General features: G+C 38.2%; 1 protein-coding gene across 3 annotated transcripts in view; it reads left to right on the top strand.

The window, feature by feature from the left end:
- The window catches only part of EEA1 (early endosome antigen 1), a 62,533-nt gene that overhangs the window by 16,192 nt on the left and 23,054 nt on the right, over nucleotides 1-23,287 (top strand). For 2 of the 3 annotated variants that reach the window (XM_069000002.1, XM_069000008.1), the window contains 10 exons: nucleotides 5,448-5,575; nucleotides 9,369-9,423; nucleotides 9,547-9,612; nucleotides 10,443-10,482; nucleotides 11,293-11,400; nucleotides 11,487-11,608; nucleotides 13,018-13,173; nucleotides 16,476-16,592; nucleotides 18,567-18,905; nucleotides 22,312-22,461. In XM_069000002.1, the coding sequence (XP_068856103.1) occupies nucleotides 5,448-5,575; nucleotides 9,369-9,423; nucleotides 9,547-9,612; nucleotides 10,443-10,482; nucleotides 11,293-11,400; nucleotides 11,487-11,608; nucleotides 13,018-13,173; nucleotides 16,476-16,592; nucleotides 18,567-18,905; nucleotides 22,312-22,461 (1,281 nt within the window). Of the gene's footprint in view, nucleotides 1-5,447; nucleotides 5,576-9,368; nucleotides 9,424-9,546; nucleotides 9,686-10,442; nucleotides 10,483-11,292; nucleotides 11,401-11,486; nucleotides 11,609-13,017; nucleotides 13,174-16,475; nucleotides 16,593-18,566; nucleotides 18,906-22,311; nucleotides 22,462-23,287 lie in introns of those variants that run through there. The other variant, XM_069000011.1, reaches the window with a different exon arrangement.

Genomic DNA, 23,287 nt, shown 5'->3' with positions numbered 1-23,287 from the left:
CTGTGGCTTTAAAACTTAAATAAGGCACCTTATTTCTTGGATTCTAAGGACCTGAGCACATCTGAATTCCATCCTGTAAAAACTGTTTCACCCATGGGACTGTCCTTCAAGAGGTGTCATCTTTCTGCCAGATAACTCCAGTTTTAATTTATGAAAAAGGAACTTTGAGTAAAGTAAACTGTGCTCTCACTCATTAACTAATTAAGACAAGATTTCATATTGGCTCTAAAAGACCATTTCATTAAAGCTCAGGGCAAAAGGAGAGCAGTTGGCAGATGAAGAGAGATTGAATGCATCTATATGTAGATGTCTCAGGCTCCAGTTACTGGTGATGGAGCCCTGGGAGCTGTTATGCTGACCTTACCTAAGGTATACACATTTGTAAGGTTGGATGACTAGTTTCTTGCTCCATTAACTGTGTTGAATAGCTCTACATTGGTAGTGATTGGGGAGTAGACATGTACATGTAAATGTTGGGTTTTTTTTAAACTTCAGTTGGGAGCCTTCAGCTGATAAAAAAAAAATCATTAAAAGTAAGACAATATTCTGAAAAGGCTGAAATTTTCAAAATACTTCTTTACACAGTCGACTCTATCACCCCTAGTCCTACAGAATAATATAAGGAGAAGACAGAAACCCAGAAACCATTCATTCCTACACACTCATTTTTCTGTTACATAAACTGTTTCTGCATCCACTTAAAAACAGTCTGAGGATTAGGAGGATTCTGTGGTAGCCTGCAGTTGGTCTGGTTGTGCTCCTGTCTGCCTGTGGGTCTGTGCTCTGCTTCTGCTGTGTTTGAATGTTGTAGGCGAAAGTTCTTATACTAGTTAATAGTTCTGTAAATTATTTTGGTACAAAAAACCCTCAAACCCCACGCTAGTTTTTGTAGCAAGAGTTTCCTTCCAGTGTTGCTTTTAGTATCCTGACATACTTCCTAAAGAATGCTGTCTTAATGATTCATACAAATATTAATGTTCCCAGAAAGAAATAATTTACCTTGAATGGCTTTAAGGAGATAGAGCACTGAGAAGCTTAACTTTATCAAGCCTGAAAGTAAATCTCAACTATTAGAGAAAAAAAGTTGTTTTTTGTTCTTTGGGCTTATTTGTAAGTCTGTCTTCAGAAAGGCGAGTAAAAAAGCTCCTGGTGCTCTCACAGAGTCTGAGATCTTTGGTGAAATTTGGCATTATAACTCAAGCTGAGGCAAGATGCTTCCCCACAAAACTTTTACGAAGCAGTTTCTGTTCTGCTGTGAGTGAAACCCATGTGTTTTGGATTCTTTGCACTGAGGAAGGCCTGTCACACTGCAAACAGCATGTTGCCCTGGTGGTGCTTGTTGCTTGGCATGGCTCCTGGGCATCTACCTCAAAGGGGAACATTTCCCTTGGGATCAGAAAATTGGGATTTGAAGTTTAGCATCTCACTCATTCTCATTGGAATGCCTGGACCACTGGGCCAGAGGCTATTTTGTGTTTTAAGTTCTGTGCTGTCTCCTAGCTGTTTTTTTGTGCATGTGTATTGGGGTTTGGTTCAAATGCCTTTTCTTTTTTTTTAACTGTTCTTTCTGTGTATTGCTTCATAAATTCTGTGGTGATCTCAAGAACTCTTTCCTGACAAAAACTAGTGCATTTAGTTGTTGTGGTTTTATTTTTGTTTTCTTTGAACTGATAGGCATCTGCAAAAATCTTTGAATTCAATAAATTGTCATTTCCTGGTGAGAAGATTCTCTCTTTATAAAAACAAAGCCATGTAATCATCATTTAACTTCTTTTAGGCTCTTTTCTTCCTGTGTAAAGTGAAAGATAAAACCCAACTAGAAATATCAGCTAGGGAATCATGAGTTATGGTGCAGCACTGAAGGAACTGTAAGTGATGTCTTTGGTTTTATTAAATGAACAATGTGAGATACCTTTTGCTTTTCCGTGGCTGTGCTTTATGCAAAGTAATCCCTAAGTGCGTGTTTAAAGGAAACTGAGCGAAAGTCAAGATACTCTCATACTTGCTTCTTCTGTAAAGGCATCTAGTTAGCTACCTTAACGTTAGGTAAGGTACCCAGGTGCAGGCTTACTCAGCTCCTGCCCCAAGCTGTGATGACCAGTATTGCATCTCTTGTGTGTAGCTACACAGTCTCCTCTTTACCCAAGACTGGCATGGTCCTGATGTACGAATATGTTGGACCTGATATAAATTCCTTGAAATTGACAAAAGTGTTCACTAAATTTAAGCATCTCAGACCATCCGGTTTCTTCCCCTTTTCTTACATGTTTGTCTTTTGAAGAGTAAAATACACTTTTGAACATATTTACAAAGTTAATCTCAAGGTGATACTGAGAGATATTTTTTATTTGTCCGTATTTAATTTTAATTTTTTTAAGAGATAAAATTAGTTATCCACCAACCCAGTTTTCCAAACAAGATTGACACTGGGGCTGATAGTTACAGGTCCACGAAGCCTATATACTTCTGCCTTTTACTGCCTGGTACCAGGAAGATCCTGATGATTCTGGTTTTCCTACTCTAAAGAGAACTGAATTAGTGCTGCTGACATCAGAGTCAACATTGGATATTATCAGCCTGTGAGATGCAGCTGGTGCCTGGGTTCATGCAGTTTAAGGCTCTGATGTATGAGTGGTAGTGCCTGCATCTGTAGGAGCTCGTGCTCCTGCCCACCTCTGTACAGGAAAGATGACATTTCCCATGGCAGGGACACCTTGTTGCAGAAGGGTGACACCTCATTCTGTTAGAGCCTGTGTGTCAGACCTCTAGAAAAAGCTGCATTAAATTAAGGGTGCATGTGAGACCTGACTCCAACAGTGCCAGGTCCCCCAAAACTGAGGCCAGCCATGATCATGGCAGTGCTGGTGGAGAGCCTGGGACTGGTGGGTGATGCACTCTGTATCGCTGCCTGTGTGAGAGGAAGGCAGTTTCTAACAAGAGGAGGAGGTTTTGTCCCCCTCTGCTGATAACAGCATGCTTTCCTCCCAGAGCTCCCATCCACCCTGCAGGCTCACAACTACAGCACGTTCCCTTGGCTCAGCAGCTCTGCTCTGCCTCTGGCCCCTTGTCCTTGTGGACTTTGCCTTCAAATCTGCCTGCCTGGGAAATCTTGGCTGGCTTTGCCCAATAATTGAGATGAATGATTGCTGTCCCTCTGGGCTAACTGCACATGTAAGCTATTCTTTCCTCTTCTCCAGGACTCCTCTTTCCACAGAATAAAGCCCAAGCACAATAAAACCACAAACAAACAAAAAGCAAACACAAAACCCAAAAAACCCCCAACCAAACAAAAACCCAAACAAAAATAACAACAACAGCAAAAAACCTAGCAAAGAAACAGATTTTGCTGTTTAAATAAAAAGAAGTAAAGGGCAAAAGGAAGGAGAGGCCAGAGTAATTTTCTACACTCATTCTTTCTAGATGCGCCTACTGGAATTATGAGAACCATATGGTTTTCTCTATGAAACAGCAGGCCTTCCCATCACTGAGAAACTAAACACAACACTGAGAACTGCTTAGTAGAGTTTCATCCCAAAAGGGTGCTGTTGCACTCTCATTGTATGAAACTGCTTTCATATTGACCTACTAGGAAAAAAACCCAATCCCATATTATGTGACCCCTGTGGTTCATTGCCATTTGCTGTGTGCCAGGAAGCTCCCTCTGGTTCTTGCACTCAGAGTGACTCTCACTGGCATCATATGCTAATTGTATCAGATAAACATTACTGGGAACCTAATAGCTGAACAAATTTTCTGTAGCTGTTTTGGCATGTATACTTATATATGAGTTAACTTGGTTTAATCTGGGGTGAAACTGTGCTGATCAACTCTGCGAATAAATAAATGGTTGTTAAGGTTAAATGCCTGTTTCCTGCTTAGGAAAGAGTATACTGTTTTGTTGGTCTAGTTGTAACAAAACTAGTTTTCCATATGATATGTGGTGGACTTGACAAGCAACTGTATTTAGTAATTAATTTCTGAAACACTAAATTATAGAAGTTATGAAGGCTCTGTTCAAAGCTGTGGCTGCATTTGAGTAGCTGGACATGGTAGTTTTCTTGGGTTAAAACCATGTAAATGTTAGGTTGTTGTTAATGAAACAAAATTCTATGAATGCCAAGTTAATAAATGAGTGCTGTTGTGGTTATCAACATACACATTCGGTATATTTACTTTGTGCTAATATTTAAAGTGTTGTGCCTTGTCCATTAGCATCCAAATGCAAAGTGTCAAAACTCTTCATGTGTCGTCATAAATCTTGTGGGAGCCTGTGCTAGGTGAAGTGTGATAATCCCATTTAGAGGAGTAATCTCATCTTGGATACTGAAGAGCCTTGGTTTAGTATTGGAGCACACTACAATTTGTAGTGGCATAAGAAACTTAAGGATAGCATCTAAATGTAAAAATGCATATTTGAAATGAATTAAAGAAACAGAGGGCCTTAAAAAAATTAAAGACGGGCACCCCAGTTACATGAGGTCCCTTTTGCACTGCTTGGATTTACAGGGAGGCATTAATGTGAGACGAGGTTTTTAGCTCTTACTCTGAAATGTCTCAGTGTTGCTACTGTGTTACATTATGGGTTTAAATGTAGATGGGAATTAGGCTCTGGCTTGGCATGATAACCACATGAGTGAGGAACCAGTATAAAGTCCAGCAGTCAACACCAGGTGTAATAAACTGTGAAAAATGAGGTGGATGGTACTTTTGGTAAGTGGCAGCCTGGACACTCCACAAATGTTGAGAGATACATAAAGATGTGCATAACACTTACTGTTTTCATTTGTGGGCTAATGGGTAGAGCAAGGGCATCGATCTGCTCAATTTCCACTCTGGTAAGCCTGTAGTATATATGCTGGAAAGAAAATGGATGATTTATGATTCTTACAGCTGTGGAGATCTGATTTTCTTAATGTGGTATTTATCTGAATGGCATTTATTAATTCTATGAAAGGTAAAACGTGATTCTTAGTTGTCTGGCCCATATTAAAATCAGTGGTTTCAATATGGAGGTAATTGGTTATGAATAACTGTGCTTTAGAGTGGGTCTTTATATCTCTTTTAAAGACCAAACTCTAGATGCTACCTTCTATTTGGAATAAGAACGTGATTTTATGAAAAGTTGTATGGAAAATTATTTTGTTGGGGGGGGCAGGGAAGAAATAGCAGAGCAGTCCTTTTTATTTTGCTAAATAAAATTTTGTTGCTAGTATGTAATGCTGTTGGGGAAAAAAACTCACTGAATGGAATATGACTTTTGTAGGCATTTTCTAACTTTTTAATTGCAAAAACTGTTATCAGAGCATGCAATAATTGCAATGAATCTTCAAAATTGCATTTACTACTTCTTGAATGTGCAAACAATTTACAGTTATGTATAAAAATAAGGTGGAAAAAAGCCCGTGTCTCATATTTTTTTGTTTGTGTGTTTTTCCTTTTTGTAATAGGGCTTTATTTGTCCTCTCTGTATGAAGTCTCATGGATCAGCGGAGGAGCTGTTCAAGCACTATGAAGCAGTTCATAATTCTGGCATTGATTCAACTCATGGAGGGGAAGGTCATCTGTCACCAGAAAGGTGAAACACTACTCATTTGTGCATGTGCTTTTGTGCCAGTGTTGAGCTGCTTCTAGTTACACTGAAGGTTTTATTAATTTGAACTTACGTAGTCAAGTATTTAAATGTTCATGTCCCATTTGCAACTAGAATGAAAAGGCAGCTTGTAACTTACGTTGTCTGATGCTGATCTGACAGTAAGTGAAAATCAGATACATGTGTTTATGATACTAAGCCACCTGTTTCTGATTCAGCTGACAATGCAATATTACAGACCAGAATGATTTTTACAATTGTGGCAGGAGAAATACAGGTTCTTCCTAATTTCTGACAGAGAGCTGAAATATCATCATTAGAGAGTGGGGAGGACCACTCTAAAGACATAGGAGAAACCCAATATTGTCCCTAGTTAATTAGGGTACTTACTGGGTAATTGCAATATCAGTATTTGCCTAAATAGCTTCCCTTATTACCTAGTTATTTGCAAATCGCAGAAGTTTCTGTCTGTGCCAGTAATTCTCCTGTTTTTCAGAAACTCCATGCTAATCTTCAGAAATCTCGATTAGTTTATTTGATTTTTTTTGTTAAAACTGTATTGTTAAATGCATCCCTAGGAAGCAAATCAGGTTGTTTTATTTTTGAGAGCAGCAGTATGTGGCAGGAACTGATAACGTGAAACTTTCTCTGGAAGTGTTTAACTGAGTAGTCTGTGTTGCTTTGGGAAGGATTTTCTTGCGGGTAAAATTTATGTAGGCTTCCTTTTGTTTCCTGCTAATTCTTTTTCTGCTCAGTGCTTGTTTTGCACTGTTGTAAATAGCCATCCATGGTGCTGTTTTGTCACACTCCCCTGGACTCCTCCGATTTGTACACAGGAGAGTCAGAGTGAGCAGCACAGAGGCACACAGCACATGACCCTGTGGCTTCTGCTGATCCTGGGAAGTACGCAGTTCAAATGTTTTGTCACAAGCAGAAATGTGACCCAAAATGACAAATAATTACATTGAAAGAAATACATACATTTATGTAACTAACTCAAGAGAGGGTGGCTCTTCAGTGAGAAAAGAGTGTGGAAGAGAACATGTTTCAGTTGTTATGCAATTGCAGATCTGCATCTCCCCAGTACTGAGCAAAGCTGGCAAGCCAGTAAGAGCCAGCATTAGCAGAGGTCTTGGATGACTCCTTCCTTGTGAGTAGCTGGCTTCTCTCTCAGCTGCTGCTTCAAAAGAAATCAAAATTGAGCCTTTATAAAAGTGATAGGGTACTAGTGAAGTCATATTGGGCTTCTGATGTGCACATTTATTCAGTAATAAATATTTCTTCTCTTTAGGCCTGATTTAAGTCTTTCTGAAGTAATTCAATTTAGAACTGAAGTGATGCTTTAGTAGGATAATAGCATTCATATAGGGGAATTATTGTTCATAACTATATTGTTTATATAGTTTATAAAATACTTATTTTTATGGCTGCAAGTTTCCAATGTCAACCAGTTGTTGACTGGTGAAATATAGTTATTTTTTTCCCTGGCTCTCTCTTGACAGTTTAAGGACAAGTAGTTTTGTTTCCTTTCACATAATTGAAAAAGTGGACAAGGTCAGGGAGTTTTGATGGAATGAAGGGAGTCTGGTGAGAGCCACATTGTAACACATGAGCTATATTTTCCTATTAGTGTGGCATTCTTTAATGCTACTCATTTGCATGCATGCGTGAGAAAACTCTCATTCAACATAAATATGTTTTTCCAAGCCCTGGAATTCTGTATTAAAGAAATACTGCAGCCTGCAGCAGGGAGCCACTTCATTTGCTCTCCATGTGTGAAGCTTATGTGCAGTACTTAGGACCAAGACTGGGAGGTAAAATTCCATATTTAGTTAATAGGAAAAGCTAAGTACTGTGAATTACACAGTTTCCTCTTCCTCCCACTCCCCAGTAAACTATGATGAGTAAGTTCCAAGAGTAAATCGTGTAACTCCCCCCAGTGTGATTCAGCAAGGCCATCAGTACTCAGTACTAGGGTGGAGCCACTGGCATTACAAGTGGGAAACCGAGTGGAGCATAATGAAAAGGCACTACGGATTTTCCAGATAGTAGCCTCAGATGTACTGGGAGGAGGAAGGGATTGTCAGCCCTAGCAGAAAAGGAGATTTGGTGAGGACTTGGATGATGGGAAGAAAAGCAAAGTTACAGTGCCTGTAGTGATCCCTTACACTAATTCCCCCCATTCATTTTCCACTGGTTAAACCGAATTTAGGTTTCATCTTAAAACTGTCAAGGAAAATTTTCTTGGGGATACAAGGCAACTATTGTAGAAGGCTCCTTACATTACAAACTCTTCCCTTTCTCCTCCCCTCCACCTTCCCCTCTTCTACAAACTAGCTTTATACAACTCAAACCCTTTAATCTGCTGGGGAGACCAGAGCATCTTAAATGGTTTGTATTGCAGGCCTGTTGTATGTTCAGCCCAACTGCAGTACAGCTGTTTTCACCTGCTTGAGATTTTATTTATAATCTTAGATCTGAATCTTAGCTCATTTACTTACTGGTACTGGTGAGAAAGCAGCTCCCTCTTCTCCACCCACAACCAATGTACAGGTTTTGGAATACAGCTACACTTGCCTCAGTAAAGTTGTATTTGCAAACCTCCAGTGAATGTATCACAGAGGCAGAATGATGTGTACATAACAAAATTTTCCTCTGGAAAAAGTAAATCTTCCAATATCCCATGTTTGTTTTGTCATTAAAATTGGTCCATGGAGTTCTTGCTCCACTGGTTCAAATGCAAGTTTCACTTGCTACTTGATGACCCTGACCTGCTGTTAATATGCTAATGTAGATTGAATCTATTCGTCACCAGTTTAGCTAAGGAATAACTTGCTTTGGTGATTTCTTTTCTCCTAAGTATGAAATAATTTAAAAGAACATCTGTGGAGGAGGGGATAGTGCACACCAGCAGCAATAAAATTGTATGGTATAAAACGGAGAGAATTTGTTGGCACTGGTACCCCCATGTATATATTCTGTGTACTCCTTAGTGTTGCCACTGTACAAACAATAAGAAAGAGTATTTTTGCATTATTTTAATGACCCTTGTATTCTTGATTTGGAGTGGCTGTATCTCAGTAATGCAACATTATCCTTGTGTGTATAGTTGTGCAACTCTGTAAGGAGACCTGTGATTTTGAAGGGTGCTATGTGAATCAATTACTAACAGTTATAGCCTTGGATCTTGGGTTCTTGCGTGGCTGGAGGCTTGAGCATGAAATTTGAGAATTTAAAATTCTAAGGCTTTAAATATTCAGACCATTAAGTGAATGTGTCTGTGGGGCATACCAAATTGCTGTGTGGATGGAAAATTATGTAGCGGCATATTGCAGGAGTAAGATAGCATGCTGTCACTTAGCAGTGTTCCTTTACATGATATGGGAAGTGAAGGAGAATAAACCTGTCCTTTTTGTAGAAAGGCATGCAAAACAGTTAAATGTTCCAATGTATAGCTTTGTCATTCTGAACTCATGTGGTTGAGCTGATGCACTGATTTCGATCTACATTCTGTTTTCATGAGACTTTTTTCATATCTATTTCTTACTTATCCATGTAATGTTTAGCATTTTTCAAGTCATGTGCAAAGTGATATTAATCTGCTTTGTTCCAAGTTTCAAAAAAATCTAAAAATAACTATTTATAATTATGTAAGTTATATTTATGCAGTACATGGCTATCAGTCCAGTTACTTAACACACATTACAACCTGTATGTAATTGACAAATTATAACCACTGTGTATTCATTTTCTCCACTCTGTGGATATATTTATTCAGAGATGAAGTATCACTGCTCCGACAAGAAGTCCAAGACTTGCAAGCTTCACTGAAGGTTGGAAATGTATTTTACTTGCACTTGGTTCTTTGTTTCAAATTGAAGTGTTCCACTGTCTTAAGCAACCAAATTTATAGTCTCTCTCCCCATGTCCTTTTTTTTTATCATTTTCCCCCTCAGGAGGAGAGATGGTATTCAGAAGAGCTGAAGAAAGAACTAGAGAAATTGCAGGGGCAGCGGCAGCAAGTAATTGCTTTAAAATACTTGAAGCAGGTTTATCGTCAGCATTGACATTGAAGATTAAAACCTTTTTTGTAAGGCACGTGGCCTGATTTAGTTAGTTCTGTAATTTAAATATTGACATGTTCTTGAAAACAAAGCTAGTTATCTCTGCACAATATAACTGTATATATAAATGTAAAGAACAAAGTTGGAATAGATAATGATTCTTCCATACTACTCACTACAAGTTCAGTTCAGACTTCTCCTTTTGTTGGGCTTATTCAGAACTCAGTTTATTAAATATATAAATTGAATGTGGTATTTCACCTTTTATGAGAAAAGGCTATGAAGTCTTTATTGTAAGAACTCTTGGAAAAGAGCAGTGGGATTTCTTAGGTATCCAGATGAGCTCAAAAAATAAGGCAAGGCAAATTGTGGTGTGTTGTGCCCTAAAGGAAGCTCTTGCTTGTTTTATTACTGTGAGCTACTTAGATGCCGGATAGTTACAAACCTCAGAAATTGCTTTCTGACAAAACACCCTCTCAGGATGTACTTCTTGATGTCTGTAACCTCTGTTTTTAGGACAGATTTCTATACTGAGGAAGGGAGGGGGAGAGGATTCTTACTGAAGTCTTACAAGTGGAACCTTAATAGTGTATATGAAATGAAAAGTCATCTTGGGCTTTTCCAGTCTTCTAGATATAACTGTTTGAATTCAGTTATTTTTATAGTGCTGTGCAGTATTTGAGCACAGAAGTCTTTATTTCCCTGTCTTTTCCAAAAAATGGATGAACTTTGGAAGTAGTAGTTTTTATTCCTACTGTCTAATGGTGCATTTATTCTGTTTTCTTAAGGATTCTAAGTCTGATGGATTGACAACAGCTACATCTACAGGTGGCTAACATTTTATTATATTGATTTCTGCACTGCTTTGGAATTTATTTTGGTTTAGCTATTAAGTAAATTAGCACTTTTGGTAAATTAAAGAGCTAGAAAGCTGGAATGTTACAATTACTGGCAAAAAATTCCATTGTAAGATCTATGAAGAGCTCTTTGCCTTAAGCAATAGTCTGGGGAAATGTTCCAGGGGCTCAGGGTTTGAAATTTTTAGAAGCAAAACAAGAGTTCTCCTGAATCTAAAAGCAGTTCTCATGAGACATTTTGAACACTTTAAAAATAATTTCGTATATTCAAGCAGTCAGATATATACTATAGCACTATACTATCTAAACTATAGCATTTTTCAGTGATGGTTTTATTTAGTGTTTTTCTGTGCTCATTGCTAGCAAAGAAAACAATGAATTTTTTTTTGTTTTGCAGACCCATAATTTTTGCTCTATGTTTTTCTCCATGAGGCACTCATAGAATAAAATTTTCCCTATTTGTACATCAACTATCTGACTGATATTGATTAAAGCTTTTAATTACAGTTCAGGGCTTGGAATTCAACAGCATGTTGCAGTGATCTGAAGGGCTATTTGTGACCAATGAAAACCAATATGTTCTTAATCCTGCAGACTACTCAGCTAGTGACAGTGACATCATGCTTGCAGATACTTCAGTACAGTTGTTCACTTTGCTAAGATGGTTGGATGTTAAGGGATTTTGGATTGCATATTCACCTCTCGTGGTTAGTTATGGGCATGAAGAACTGTATTGTCCTAGTTCTTCTAGAAAATAATACTGTTCTTTTTATGGAAATAGAATCATTAGAACGGCAACTAGAAGAGATCCAAGTAGAAAATTTTAACATTAAGCAAATGAAAGACTTATTTGAGCAAAAAGCAGCACAGCTGGCCACTGAAATTGTGGGTAAGTGTATTAGCATGAGATCTAATTCTCTTCTTTACTTGTGCAATTTGTGAAAGGGATAATTTATTCAACTTCTTTCTTATTAGATCTTAAATCAAAGTATGATGAAGAAATCAGCCTTCGGGAAGGTGCAGAGCAGAAAGTGACAAACCTGAGACAAGAACTACAGAAAGAGAGAAGTACAGTAGAAGACTTAAAGACAGAGCTGGTATTCACATCACATTAATGTTTTTGTTATTTTCAGGTCAAGAGAGTTTGCTTAAATGCTTGCAAACACAGTTTTAAAGCAGTCAAACCTCTGTTGAACGTGAAGATGTCTGCTTGTGGGCTGAAAAAATTCAGAGTACCATTGTTTTTGATCTGCATTTTCAGTGTTTTTCCAGTGAGAAACTATATGTTGTTTCTGACTTATATACTAAAATTCACCCTACATTATGTTACAATCTTCTTGTTTGATGCTCTACCCTTCAGCATTTCTGCAGTATCTTACACGTATAGGTCTAAGACCTGAACTCGGAGCATGCCACTGCTGACTTCCACAGCTATCTTTAGGTCACTCTTTTTCCATGAGGTGGTATGTGCTGACTGACCTTGGACAGCTGCATTTTTAAGAAGTGCTCAGAGAGGTGTTTTGTGACACGGTGGCTGAAAAACTGGCAGCTGTCATCATCATGCCTATGTTAATCTTGTCCCTCTTACGCTTGGCTGATAATGCCAATGTGTGTATATTCCAGGATTTTGGCTCCTGATGACTTTTATATACAGCCATGGCTCCAGGGAGCAATCCCAGCAACTCAGCAAGTTGGGCCCCTTCTAAAGCAGTAGTGCAAAGAACTTCCTAGTTTCTCCCACTCAGCTACTGCTTAGACTCTGGAGGAAAGTAGGACTTGTTTATCCCCCTTCTTCCCTGTAGCTGACTCCCCTCAAGGGCCTATTGGCCTTGCCCAGATACTGGACCTGTCCATTCCTCCCTGCTCCATTCTTTCTCGTCTTCCCTTTTCCTTCTTATCTTTTTTCTATTGCTTTTCTCTTCTAGAGATGCCAACATTCCTCCTCTGCTTTCTTTGGTGCTCCTAGTTGCTATCCCTCTCTTCTTCCTCCATAGTGTTTCATATTGAGGGATGTTATGGTGCTTGAGATGCAATTGCCAACAGATTTTACCTCTGGGTTTGGTGTGAGCCATATCTGATGGTATCTTCAAGATGTTGCCTTCAGCTGCCCTTTTGTTTTGTCTGTGGTGATTCTCTGAAATAATTCTTCAAGACTAATATCTAACCATCTACATACATAAAAATGACAGAAATTTAGTCTTTGAGACAATTTTCCATTTGTCAGATTTGGTTGAAATCAATCAACAAATTCTAAGTTTAGCAGACAAAAACTAAAAGCTAGCCCTTAAGTCCTGTTTTCTTTGGGAATCATAAGCACTTCTCCATGGTTTTGGGTTTTTTTGGGGGGAGTTTTCTTTATCTCTCTTTTTTTTTTTTTTTTTTTTTTTAAGCCTAGCTGTAATACTGTATATGTCACCTTGTCTATAAATTGATGATTTGGTAGATTTTTAGAAATGACATTGCATGTCTGCCAGTGTGATATTGCTCACTGCTCACAACTTTTCAGCTACAAAGGCCTGGTGTGGAAGATGTGGCTGTCCTGAAAAAGGAGCTGGTCCAAGTTCAAACACTGATGGATAAAATGACTCTGGAACGTGAAAGAGAATCTGAAAAGCTGAAAGATGAATGCAAGCACTTGCAGGCAGAGCAGGCTAACTCTGAGGTAATAATCGTACCGAAAGAGGTGTGTTCTAGCTTTGCTGTGGTTATCATATGAAAGTGGAAAATATTAATTAATCACAATGAAAAAGCATCTTTCTTAATTGAATCTTCTCGCTTCTCCAAAGGTTGTGGTTATTCTGCTCTTCTACCAGTTATGACTTCTATACAAAACAGAGAAAAAGGGATGCAGCAGCTCAGATTTGGATCTTTAGAGGAACTTTACTTCTCAAGCTGTCTCAAACTGCTCCGGGCTAAGGCCTGTTTGATGTTTACCATGATAGTGAGGGAAATCTCTGACAGAGATAATTGCAAGAAATCCTGATAAAAATACAGTATCACCAAAAAGACTTTTGTCTAACATGGAATTTACTCTGCTGAGGAGTTGCTAAATCCATACCTGCAGAAGAACTCTCTTGCTAAGTGTTGCTCTCACTGGTGGGTTGGTTAATAGATTACTAGTAGATTACTTGACAATGTAACAATCTTTACTAAAGATGTCAGGTGTGTTTGAGACCTTTTAATTTTGCCCTCTGGTTCTTCTGTTGTCCTCCACCAATGCAGCAATGGCAGCAAAACTTGTCACTGCAGAGCTGTGGTCTCTCATGAAGTGTGGTCCTTGCAATATTCCCCAGCTTACATGAGGGAATGCCTACAGTTTCTGTAGGACTCCTAGTATACTCTGTCCTGTTGGGATTCATGGATGTGAAGAATTTCTGACATAGTTTATTCTGGGGTTTCATGTGCCCTACATTTCAGGACTGAAGTTTTAACTTCCCATCCCTTCCTTTGCACTGTAAAAATTTAGAGAAATGCTGCCAGGTATTGTTCCAAACTCCTTAGGGTTTTCCTTTCTGTTTTGCCCCCCAACAGATATGTTTATCTCCAGGAACTATACACAGGTACAGTATTGTACTAAATGTGAATCTACCATTGTTTTCAGGCTAGAATTATGTATGGCAAGCTCTATATCAGATGTGAAAAACAAATGTCACAGTTGGTGTTACGAATGTTATGTGGTTATGTGGCCATGTAAAGTTGCTGCACAACTGTAATTTGGTCTTAACTGTGAGATCCCACAATTGTGCTGCAGAATTTAAATTTCATTTCAAAATACTGTCTCTGGTTAAGTCTTTTGTGGTTTTGGATATTTAATTCTAATGTGAAGATAGAATGACAGTCACATGGGCATAACAAAAACCTTTCATCTTAAAAACATTCTCACAGAAGCATGAATTGCTCCTGTTCCCCCAAAGTAGGCATGTTTAAGTTTTGACATAAGTGTTTGGCCATGTTTCATCTCAGCTTTGCTCTTCAAGACCACATCAAGGACTGAAATTTTAAAGCAGTTTTTACACCATCCTTGGCTGTTTTTACAGGCTAGCTGAGGATACATATACTAATATTGGTTTTCAAAGTGAATATCTTTAAAATAAGGTAAAAGCTCAGTATGGGTGAAAAGAACAAAAATCATATTAGCCCTATATGAGCATCTTCAAATACTGCAGGAGAGGGATGTGGCTCTACAGCTGTCACCTAAATCTATTGGGTATTTTTACCTCTTTTTCAGAGCTGTACCTGAAACTGGCATCTACATCTCTCAGATGAATATTCATACTGAGTGGCTTCTTTCATCTTTAGTTTTTCGCTGTAGTGGCGCCTGTATAGTAAACATGTTAGGAAAACAGCTGCACTGCTTTGGAGCTAAGCATTGCTGTGAATCTCTGCTTATTGGGATTTGTTTCAGTATCTGATAAATCTTCATTACATGCAGCACCTAGGCTTGATTGTTAACTTGAGTGCCCACAGAAATAAACAAGATTAGTAGCCTAAATTGTAGGTAAATTTAATAAAGCTGAGACTAGTGTTTTTTTGTTTTATTCCCTCCCACTAAGCAAAGGTATTAGAAACACTGGAATATTTATAAAACAAATTTGAGGAAGTGTGCCTAGTACAGCTTTTGTGATTGCTTCTTTCCATCTTTCACCCATCCATTTTATTTTTCTGCTCTCTAGTAGATACACCTAAATTTGAGGTAAATTTTTTGGAAAGCATTTTATTCTTATAGAAAATTTCTGCCATATCAAGACAATTTCAAGATGTTATTAAACAGAAGCATTCCTGTTTTTTTAATGGTTTGTTATTCATACAGACACATTAGCAAGAAAATGTCAGGACTGAGTATTTACCCAGGGTACTTCCCTGTTAAGAAAGAAATGTGGGATAGTCTTACTGAATTGTGAACAAGAAATGGATCTTCATGCACATAAATTATGATTCTAGTTGGAAAGGCTGCAGTGGTGTCCTTTGCAACCTTCTGCACATTTTCTGCATTATATTCTCTCAGTATGAAATATCCATACTGTTTTCTGATAACATCCTGGAATGTTGGTCAGAAAAAGACCGATCCTAGGATGTGTTTTAACTAACAGCTCTGTTGTGAAACAGCTTTGTAAAGCACAGAAAGTCAGTTAACTATATGCAGTCATATACTGTGTTCTTGTGTTCTCTTTGGTGTTCCTTTTTCTATAGGAAGGTTGTAAATTGGATGGTTATTGTCTGCTACTTCTGATTTAGTTCACTCTTGAATTCAGTATTTATGCATTTGTGCTGAAATCTCTGCAGGAACAATAGGAAAGAAAACTTCTTTATAAAGGTCACTACTATATAGTGTATTTGAAATGAGTGCACGAATACACAACATGTTTTAGGGCAGCCATGCCCTAAAGTGCTTTTGTTGTTTTCTTCCATTACTGCATTCAAATACGGTGCAGTCATTGATATATTCTGTTCTGTACTGATGCTGTTTAATGGGGTAGCATTGTTCCTCTGATTATGAAGACCTGCAGGGTTGGTGTGTCCAAAAGTCAAACACCAAGTTTGCATCATATGCCGGACTTGCTTCTAGAGCTTTTTCCAGCACATTTCCCTTCCTAGATTGGCCAAGATTTTGGCCATGTAACTGCAATGATTTGGAAAGGTTTCACCTTAGGCTAGAACTGTGATAATTATCAATACATAATCTGTTATGCTTTTCATCAGTTTTGGGCTCAACCTGGCATTTGCTATTGAATTGGGTCAGATTTTCGTCTTCCAAAATAGGGCATAAATGAATCTCAGCTGGGAAATTATGCTCAGTGATACTTCTGATGGTGCTCTGAGCTTAGTTTACAGGTGATTTTTTTTCTTAGGCTTTTTATTTGTATAGAAGATGTATTTTTGTTCTGCTACCAGACATCTGGCTTTTGTTGGATTATGCATGCAAATCTTTGTTTTATATGTGGATTTTTCTGTTTGTCTTTTCAGGCTACCATTAACCAGTTAAGAGCTGAACTTGCCAAAGGACCTCAGGAGGTAGCTGTGTATGTTCAGGAGCTGCAAAAACTTCAGAGTTCAGTCAAAGAGCTAGAACAGAAGAATCAGGTGAGAATGCTGTTATTTCCTATGCTTGTTAGCTCACATTAAAATGGAAACACATCACACATCGCCTTGGGAAGCACTGAAGCCTAATTTCTTGCAGAAGCTGAGAATTCCTTTGCCATTTTGTTTAACAACTGAACTGTTATAATGCACAAGCAAGCACTATATTTTAGTGATCATCATATGCTACAACTGAAATTCTTTGGGTTGTGATGATTGCGAATTTCTAATTGCTGCAGTTTATTCTTAGCTATCATTAAGCAGTATTGCCATCTCACACATTAAAAGTAGTACCCCTGGAAATAATATATTTGCCTAAAAATCATGATTTGAAAGATATTCTGAGCTCTCTTCATTGGTTTTCCAGTTTCTTAGCTTTTAGATTGTACATTTGTCATATTTTTCAGGCCATTTATTGGCATCATGAATGGTAGAAAATGAAAATTAATTCCAGAAAATTCTGAACTTATTTTCTTTAAGAGCTGTTATCAGAGCTCTTTGAGCTTGCTGCGTTTTGTATTTGTGTTTAGAAATCATGTGTTGTGGGGGTAAAAAGGGAGAAAAGGGGTAAAAGAAACAAGGAGAAAGATGTGTACTGCTTTATTTTGCATGTACCACTGTGTATGAACTGGACATTACATACATGTATTTAGCAGGAGCCTTGTCAGCTTTGGAAAACAGGAAAGGACAGGGACCAAACCGAGTGTGTTTATTGTAATCTAATATTAAAGTGGCATTTGCAAAAAAATATAAGAAGGTGCAATTAAAATTTGGTAAATGAAACTACCTTTAGCAGGATGACTCTGTTTGGCTCACTAAATAAGGTGTGGAACTGAGAAGGTGAGAATTGTGCTCCACAGACCAGCAACAAGGAATCAAGCTTTTGGCATAAATGTTGCTGTACAGTATAGAGCCCTTTCCTGAATATGTTGGTATTTCATTAACAATGTGGAGTGAAACAGATTGATGCCTAAGATAACCACACATTAAGAGAGAGTCCTCTGCTATGTCAGGTTAATGCCAAACACCACTTGAGGAATAGGAAGAAGAGAAGTGGCAGTGAGCTACTTTTCCTCTTTCAGTTTTAGTGACTTAAGGCAGTTTACAGCCATCTCCTTATGCAGCTTTTTGAAAGGTGGTATCCATAGAAATGATATGCTAGCTAAGGAATTTTGGCCCTGGAGGAGTTGGACCTAGAATTGGAAAAAGTAAGACTAGCTTCCAGTAAGAGAAATTGCTTCCACTTTGAGCAGTTTCCCATCCTTGAAGAATCTGTCAGGGAGGAGCCATTAATTCATGATAGAACACATTATACGTAGAATATATAGAATATAATACATGTGATATGAACATTGATTTATAATCCAGTTGCAATGTGGGAAGGTACTTCTGTGCATTGATGCAAAGTGTTTCAAGCTCATGTACAACCTCAAGCAAGAAAGCTGTTTCTTATATTTTAGGAGCTATCCTGAGAAGAACAGATGTATATATAAGTGTACATATAAGACCAGTTCTCTGAGACCAGCAGGAACTCTCTTTTCTTCATTTTTAAAGCACAGTAATTGTGGGGCTTGGCTTGCTTTGCAGAGGCCAGTAAGGGCCTGTAGCCCAGAAGATAGCTAGCATGGAAAACCTTTCAGCTTTTCCCCAAGGAATTGCAGTTGTAGTAAAGTTAATTTCAACATTCAGGAAAAACAAATTAGTTTTCAGGATACGGAAATAGAGTTTGTGTGGTCTTCTCATTAAGAGGAAGTGAATTTATGTGAGAATATGAAAAACAGTATTTCCAGTTGAAACTGTGTGCTGTATGGGCTCCAGAATCAACTTGTGTAACACAAGATACAGGTTAATATTTTCTTTAATAATGTTTTTGTACAAGTTCTTCACTGTTCAGCATCAACACTTAGAAATTTCAATAATGCATTGAACAGCTGCAAGCAGAATTGTAGTTAACTTGCTGTGTAACTCTCTTAATAGAGTCTGACTGAGAAGCTTCTGAAGAAAGAACAGGACTACACCCAGCTGGAAGAAAAACACAATGAAGTATCTGTGAGTAAGAAGAATGTGCAGGCAAGTTTTCACCAGAAGGACCTGGACTGCCAACAGCTTCAGGCAAAGCTGTCTGCTTCTGAAGCCTCGATACAGAGATTACAGACAGAGCTAGGTGAGAAGGGAGAAGCAAGCCAGAAACTTAAAGAAGAGTTGTCTGAAGTAGAGACAAAGTACCAGCATCTCAAAGCAGAATGCAAACAGCTCCAGCAGCAGAGGGAGGAAAAAGAGCAGCATGGCCTGCAACTCCAAAGCGAGCTCAGTCAGGTAAGCTTTTACACTGCACTTGTGTGTTTCTTATGCACATGCATTTACGTTTCCTTATTTGAAGGAGAGTAATTAACCAGCACTTCTATTTTACTACTCTATAGGAAGTTTGAGAAAAGTGAGTCCTGGTTGTACATTAGAACTGAACAGTGCTTGATTTGCTTTAAGACTGAGTAGTAGGGAATATAGTAGGGAATACTTAGTGTGAAAAGCCAGGGTAATGTGAAGTCTTGATATTGCTCCCTTAGTGTTTCTCCAGAAACAACTTCTCTTTATCTTGCTGATAGCTGTGAGAACACCCAGAGCATCCCTCCCACCAGAAACTATGTTCTGCTGTGTCCAGTAACTTAGAGAAGTAGGACTTTCATATAACATTGAGCATTTTGAAACTTGAGGCTGGTTGAATTCAGTTTCATCTAGTTTATAATTTTTTGGAGAGCAATGCATTAGGCTGGAGAAATATTTGTGTATTAGTAATCGTGTCCAGTCCTAAGATGTAAAAAATGATATCTTTATTTGTTAGTATGACATGCTTAATTTTAATCTTGCTAAAGCTTATTTATTTTAAAGTGAGTGTTTCTGACTTTTCAACCCTTTGTATAGTCTGAAACTGATCGGGTTGCAAGCTCTTTGTGTACAGTTTACCTTGGGAGAACAGTGACCTGGCAAAACCGTGTTTATGTGTGTGTTACATCCCCAGAATGTCTTTCCTTCTCCCACCAGTCTTCTGTCAGGGCGAGAGCAGATAATTCTATTAGTTATCTGCATAGGAATCTGCATTTGGGGAAACTGCCTCAGTCTGCCTAGGCAACAGAAGCATAGCCAAGAGGTTGAGCTGAAATCTATCTTCATCCTGAGGGCATTTTCAGGAAGGATTTTTGGGGTGGGAAAATGATGGAGGAAGGTGGGTAAAGCCTTGCTGAATTAATTCCTATGGAAGGAAATGGAGGCATGACACATTCTCTGGTGGTACCGCTGGGAAGGAAGATTACCTAAGCAAGAAATATTCAACAAGCCACTGGACTTCAGGATGTGTTTTATAATTGTATAGTAAAAGAATAGTGGAGGGAAAAAGCCCTTTGTACCTTTTGTATAAAAGAAAAGAAAAGCTAAACATACACATTTCTTCCTTTCTCTTCCTGCAAAGAAGATTTCAGTTACTATTGTAATGAAAAGACAAAATTTCTCATATTTATTCACTTGGTACTTCACTGGAATTACCTTTTTATGCATATAGTCCATTAGCTTACATTGAGACAATGAATTCTGTATGTGGAGGTGTATGTGTCGTTGTTTAGTCAAATCACATTTTCTAAGAATCCTTGTCATCTTCTCAAAATTCATTTGGATGGGTGCATGTCTGGTTAAGTTTGTTTTTTTTTTAGAATATGGGTGATGTGGAAGAAGTGATCTTAATGGGAGAAACTTGAGTGATAGTGTTGGTTCCAGCATGACAGTAGGAGGAGGGTATGGACAAGAGAGTATGGACTCCTTCAGTTTTGAAGAAATGTTAACTCCTAATAAATTCTGTTGAGAAAATTTGGATCTACTTGATTGTATATTTTAAAGTCTAGGTATTTTTTAATGATTTTTTTTCATTCTGTAGCATAAGTTGACCCTGGATTTTATGGTTCTGTTTACTTAAACATCATCTTAAAGTTCTTCAAAACTACTTAACCATGCCTGTGATAAAAGTAACTTGTGTAAAATATGGCTCACTGATGTCCCTCTTTCCAAATATTTTCTCCTGGTATCAACATAGCCATGAGTAGTTAATAGTTATCTTGTTGCACCCTTTCTTCAATAGTTTTTTTTTCCTACAGTTCTTGTTTGTATTTTTAGTGAGGAGGAAATATTTATAATTTGGTGATCCCGCAAGAAAAGACAAATGTTCTTCAATACTGGAGGAGAGATTATGGTCTCTTTCCTCAGCCTGTCGTCCCTCTTCTCCTATCTCTTTCTTAACTGTACAGTCACTGTTAGCAATCAGCATCTTGGCCACATGCCAAACAGCTTTTCACTCACAGTTTTTGTGATTGTGGACAGATAATTTAGCTTGATTTTCTAAGAAGGTAAGTCATGGATACATTTATTTTGCTGTCTCCAAACCCTTTAAACTTTTGCATTGTCTGATAACTTGAGGTAAATTTTGACAGATGGTCCAAAGGACTTCAGTGTTAAGTTCTTTGGTGTTAAATTCTTTTGGAAACAGACAGCAGGAGAGAGGCCTTTACCCCCCTTTAATGCCTGGGTGGAAAGTATAATGGTATCACAATCACTGTTCCTTTTTCTGCTCCACTAGGCAGCCATCTGGTCAAATAGTGATTGCTTGCAGTGAACAATAAAATTGGACTGCCTTTTGGTTAGATCTTAGTAGGGATTTAAGGAAAGCATGAGGGAGGTTTAGGGATGTTGAAGGGAGGACCTAGAATTAAAAGGTGAATGGTTCAAGGGCCTTGGACATTATTGCATAGGGGAGCAAGCTTCATTCATAGCTTCCCACAACCTATGGAAAGTTCTTGCTGTGCTGCAAGGTCTGATCCATTCTCTGGTTTTGCATTGAGATAAAAGATCATTATATCCTTGAATGTGTTCGTGTAGAAGTAAGTAGGCAGGAGGCAACCCAGGACCTATAGTGGCAGTTTCATGTAGAATAAGCTGATTTTATGAAAAGAGCTTTTCAGAACAGTGAATTGTAAAAGGCCATCCATACACTTTGAAGATGGTGCAGTACTGCTTTTGATGGCTGATAAAATCATGAAGCAGATTTGTGTCCAGCTGGAGCACATCCATCTACTTACTCTTTGCTGCTGGAAGGTACTGGACTTTAAGCCACCAAAGTTACTGTGTACCGTGCACTGACTGTTCATGTATCTCTTCTCTGCAGAGAATTAATGCCATTGATGTAGCCAGCTCAAGCTAAAAATTTCACTCTTAATATTCTAGCTGTGCAGAACAGTATATTGTGGGAGGCAGTGGAGCAGGTAAAGGCAGGGTACTTCAGCCACTGGATCTACAGGAGTGAGTATGTGAGCTGGATAAGCTGAGATGGCTCAAAAGCATCACTATTTTACATGACAGTCCATATGCCTCTGAATGATCACCCTCTTTCTGGTTCTGTTAAATCTCTGTAACTTGTTTTGAAGGGATTCTGTAGATAAGTGAGCATGTTTCTGAGTCCTTCCAACCCACTTTTTTGAGTATCTCTTCTTGCTTGTGCAGTTGATGCTGTTTTTTAACATGGTTTGTATTTCTGAGGTGTATGAGGTATATACATGACTTCAGGAGGTCATGGAGTTGTTTTGCTCTGGGTTATGAAAACTTCACATAAACATTGCAGAAAATGAGTCTATATCACTGTTGGCTAAAGAATGACTGAAAAAGTGGATGGCTCTCTTTTTTGCAGTTGCACAGTAAACTCCTAGAAACAGAGCGCCAGTTAGGGGAAGTGCACGGGCGGCTCAAGGAACAGAGGCAGCTGTCCAGTGAGAAACTGATGGACAAAGAGCAGCAGGTGGCTGACCTACAATTAAAACTTTCTCGTGCTGAAGAACAGGTAGGGGTTTTTATGCAGATTCTATAGTTTGTTCTGGTTCTGGTGATATGTCTGTATGCACACTCGTGGTCATAGTGCAGTTTATAAAGTTTGTTCTCATGGGAATTTCTTTTGACTAATATGGTCAAGGACTTACATTAAAATTATCAAAATCTGCTTAGATGCTGCTTGTCTTTACAGATGTACGTGTGTTTGTGGTGCTTAACAAATGAACAAAAGTTGTGCATTTTATATGAGCTTTGTCTAAGGGTCTTATGAAAAATTACTTAGGTGCACATAGGCCCATATGGGTAGTTTGTGTGTAGATATTTTTGTAAGATAAAGCCCTAAAGAAAAAGTGAACATTGTACAGCAGGTCATTGATAGTTAATAATCTGTGTGGGGTGGATGGGCAGAAAACACTTGTTTTATTAATTTTTATTTGTTTTAAAGAGTATCTTGTATATGTTGCTGATTTTCTGCTGGCTGTAGGGGCATTGGCCAAATATCTGAGTGGTATGTTGTCAAAGCTTTAAACTTTTCTGTAGCTAATTTGCAAAGCCTTGACTAGTATAGAAGTGGAGAGACTGCTAAACTGAAGTTGCTACTAAAATAATGACTGACAGTTGCTACTGAAATTGCCAAAAATAGTAATAATAATGTTGTTTTACAGATGTATGTATTATCAGTCATGTTACATCTTAACAACTATTGCAAAAAACATACTAAAAATTTCTTATGTTTTTGATTTTTTGGGAGCTAAATTACATGCATTTGATAATTGTTTTATAGTTCTCGCTTGTGATATAGAATCTCACCAATTAATAGTAAAGAATGCTTTGATTAG

Source organism: Aphelocoma coerulescens, chromosome 1A (assembly GCF_041296385.1).
Source record: "Aphelocoma coerulescens isolate FSJ_1873_10779 chromosome 1A, UR_Acoe_1.0, whole genome shotgun sequence".
Lineage (NCBI taxonomy): Eukaryota > Metazoa > Chordata > Aves > Passeriformes > Corvidae > Aphelocoma > Aphelocoma coerulescens.
Note: the sequence above shows the minus strand (reverse complement) of the source record. Positions and strands in the feature narration are given on the sequence as shown.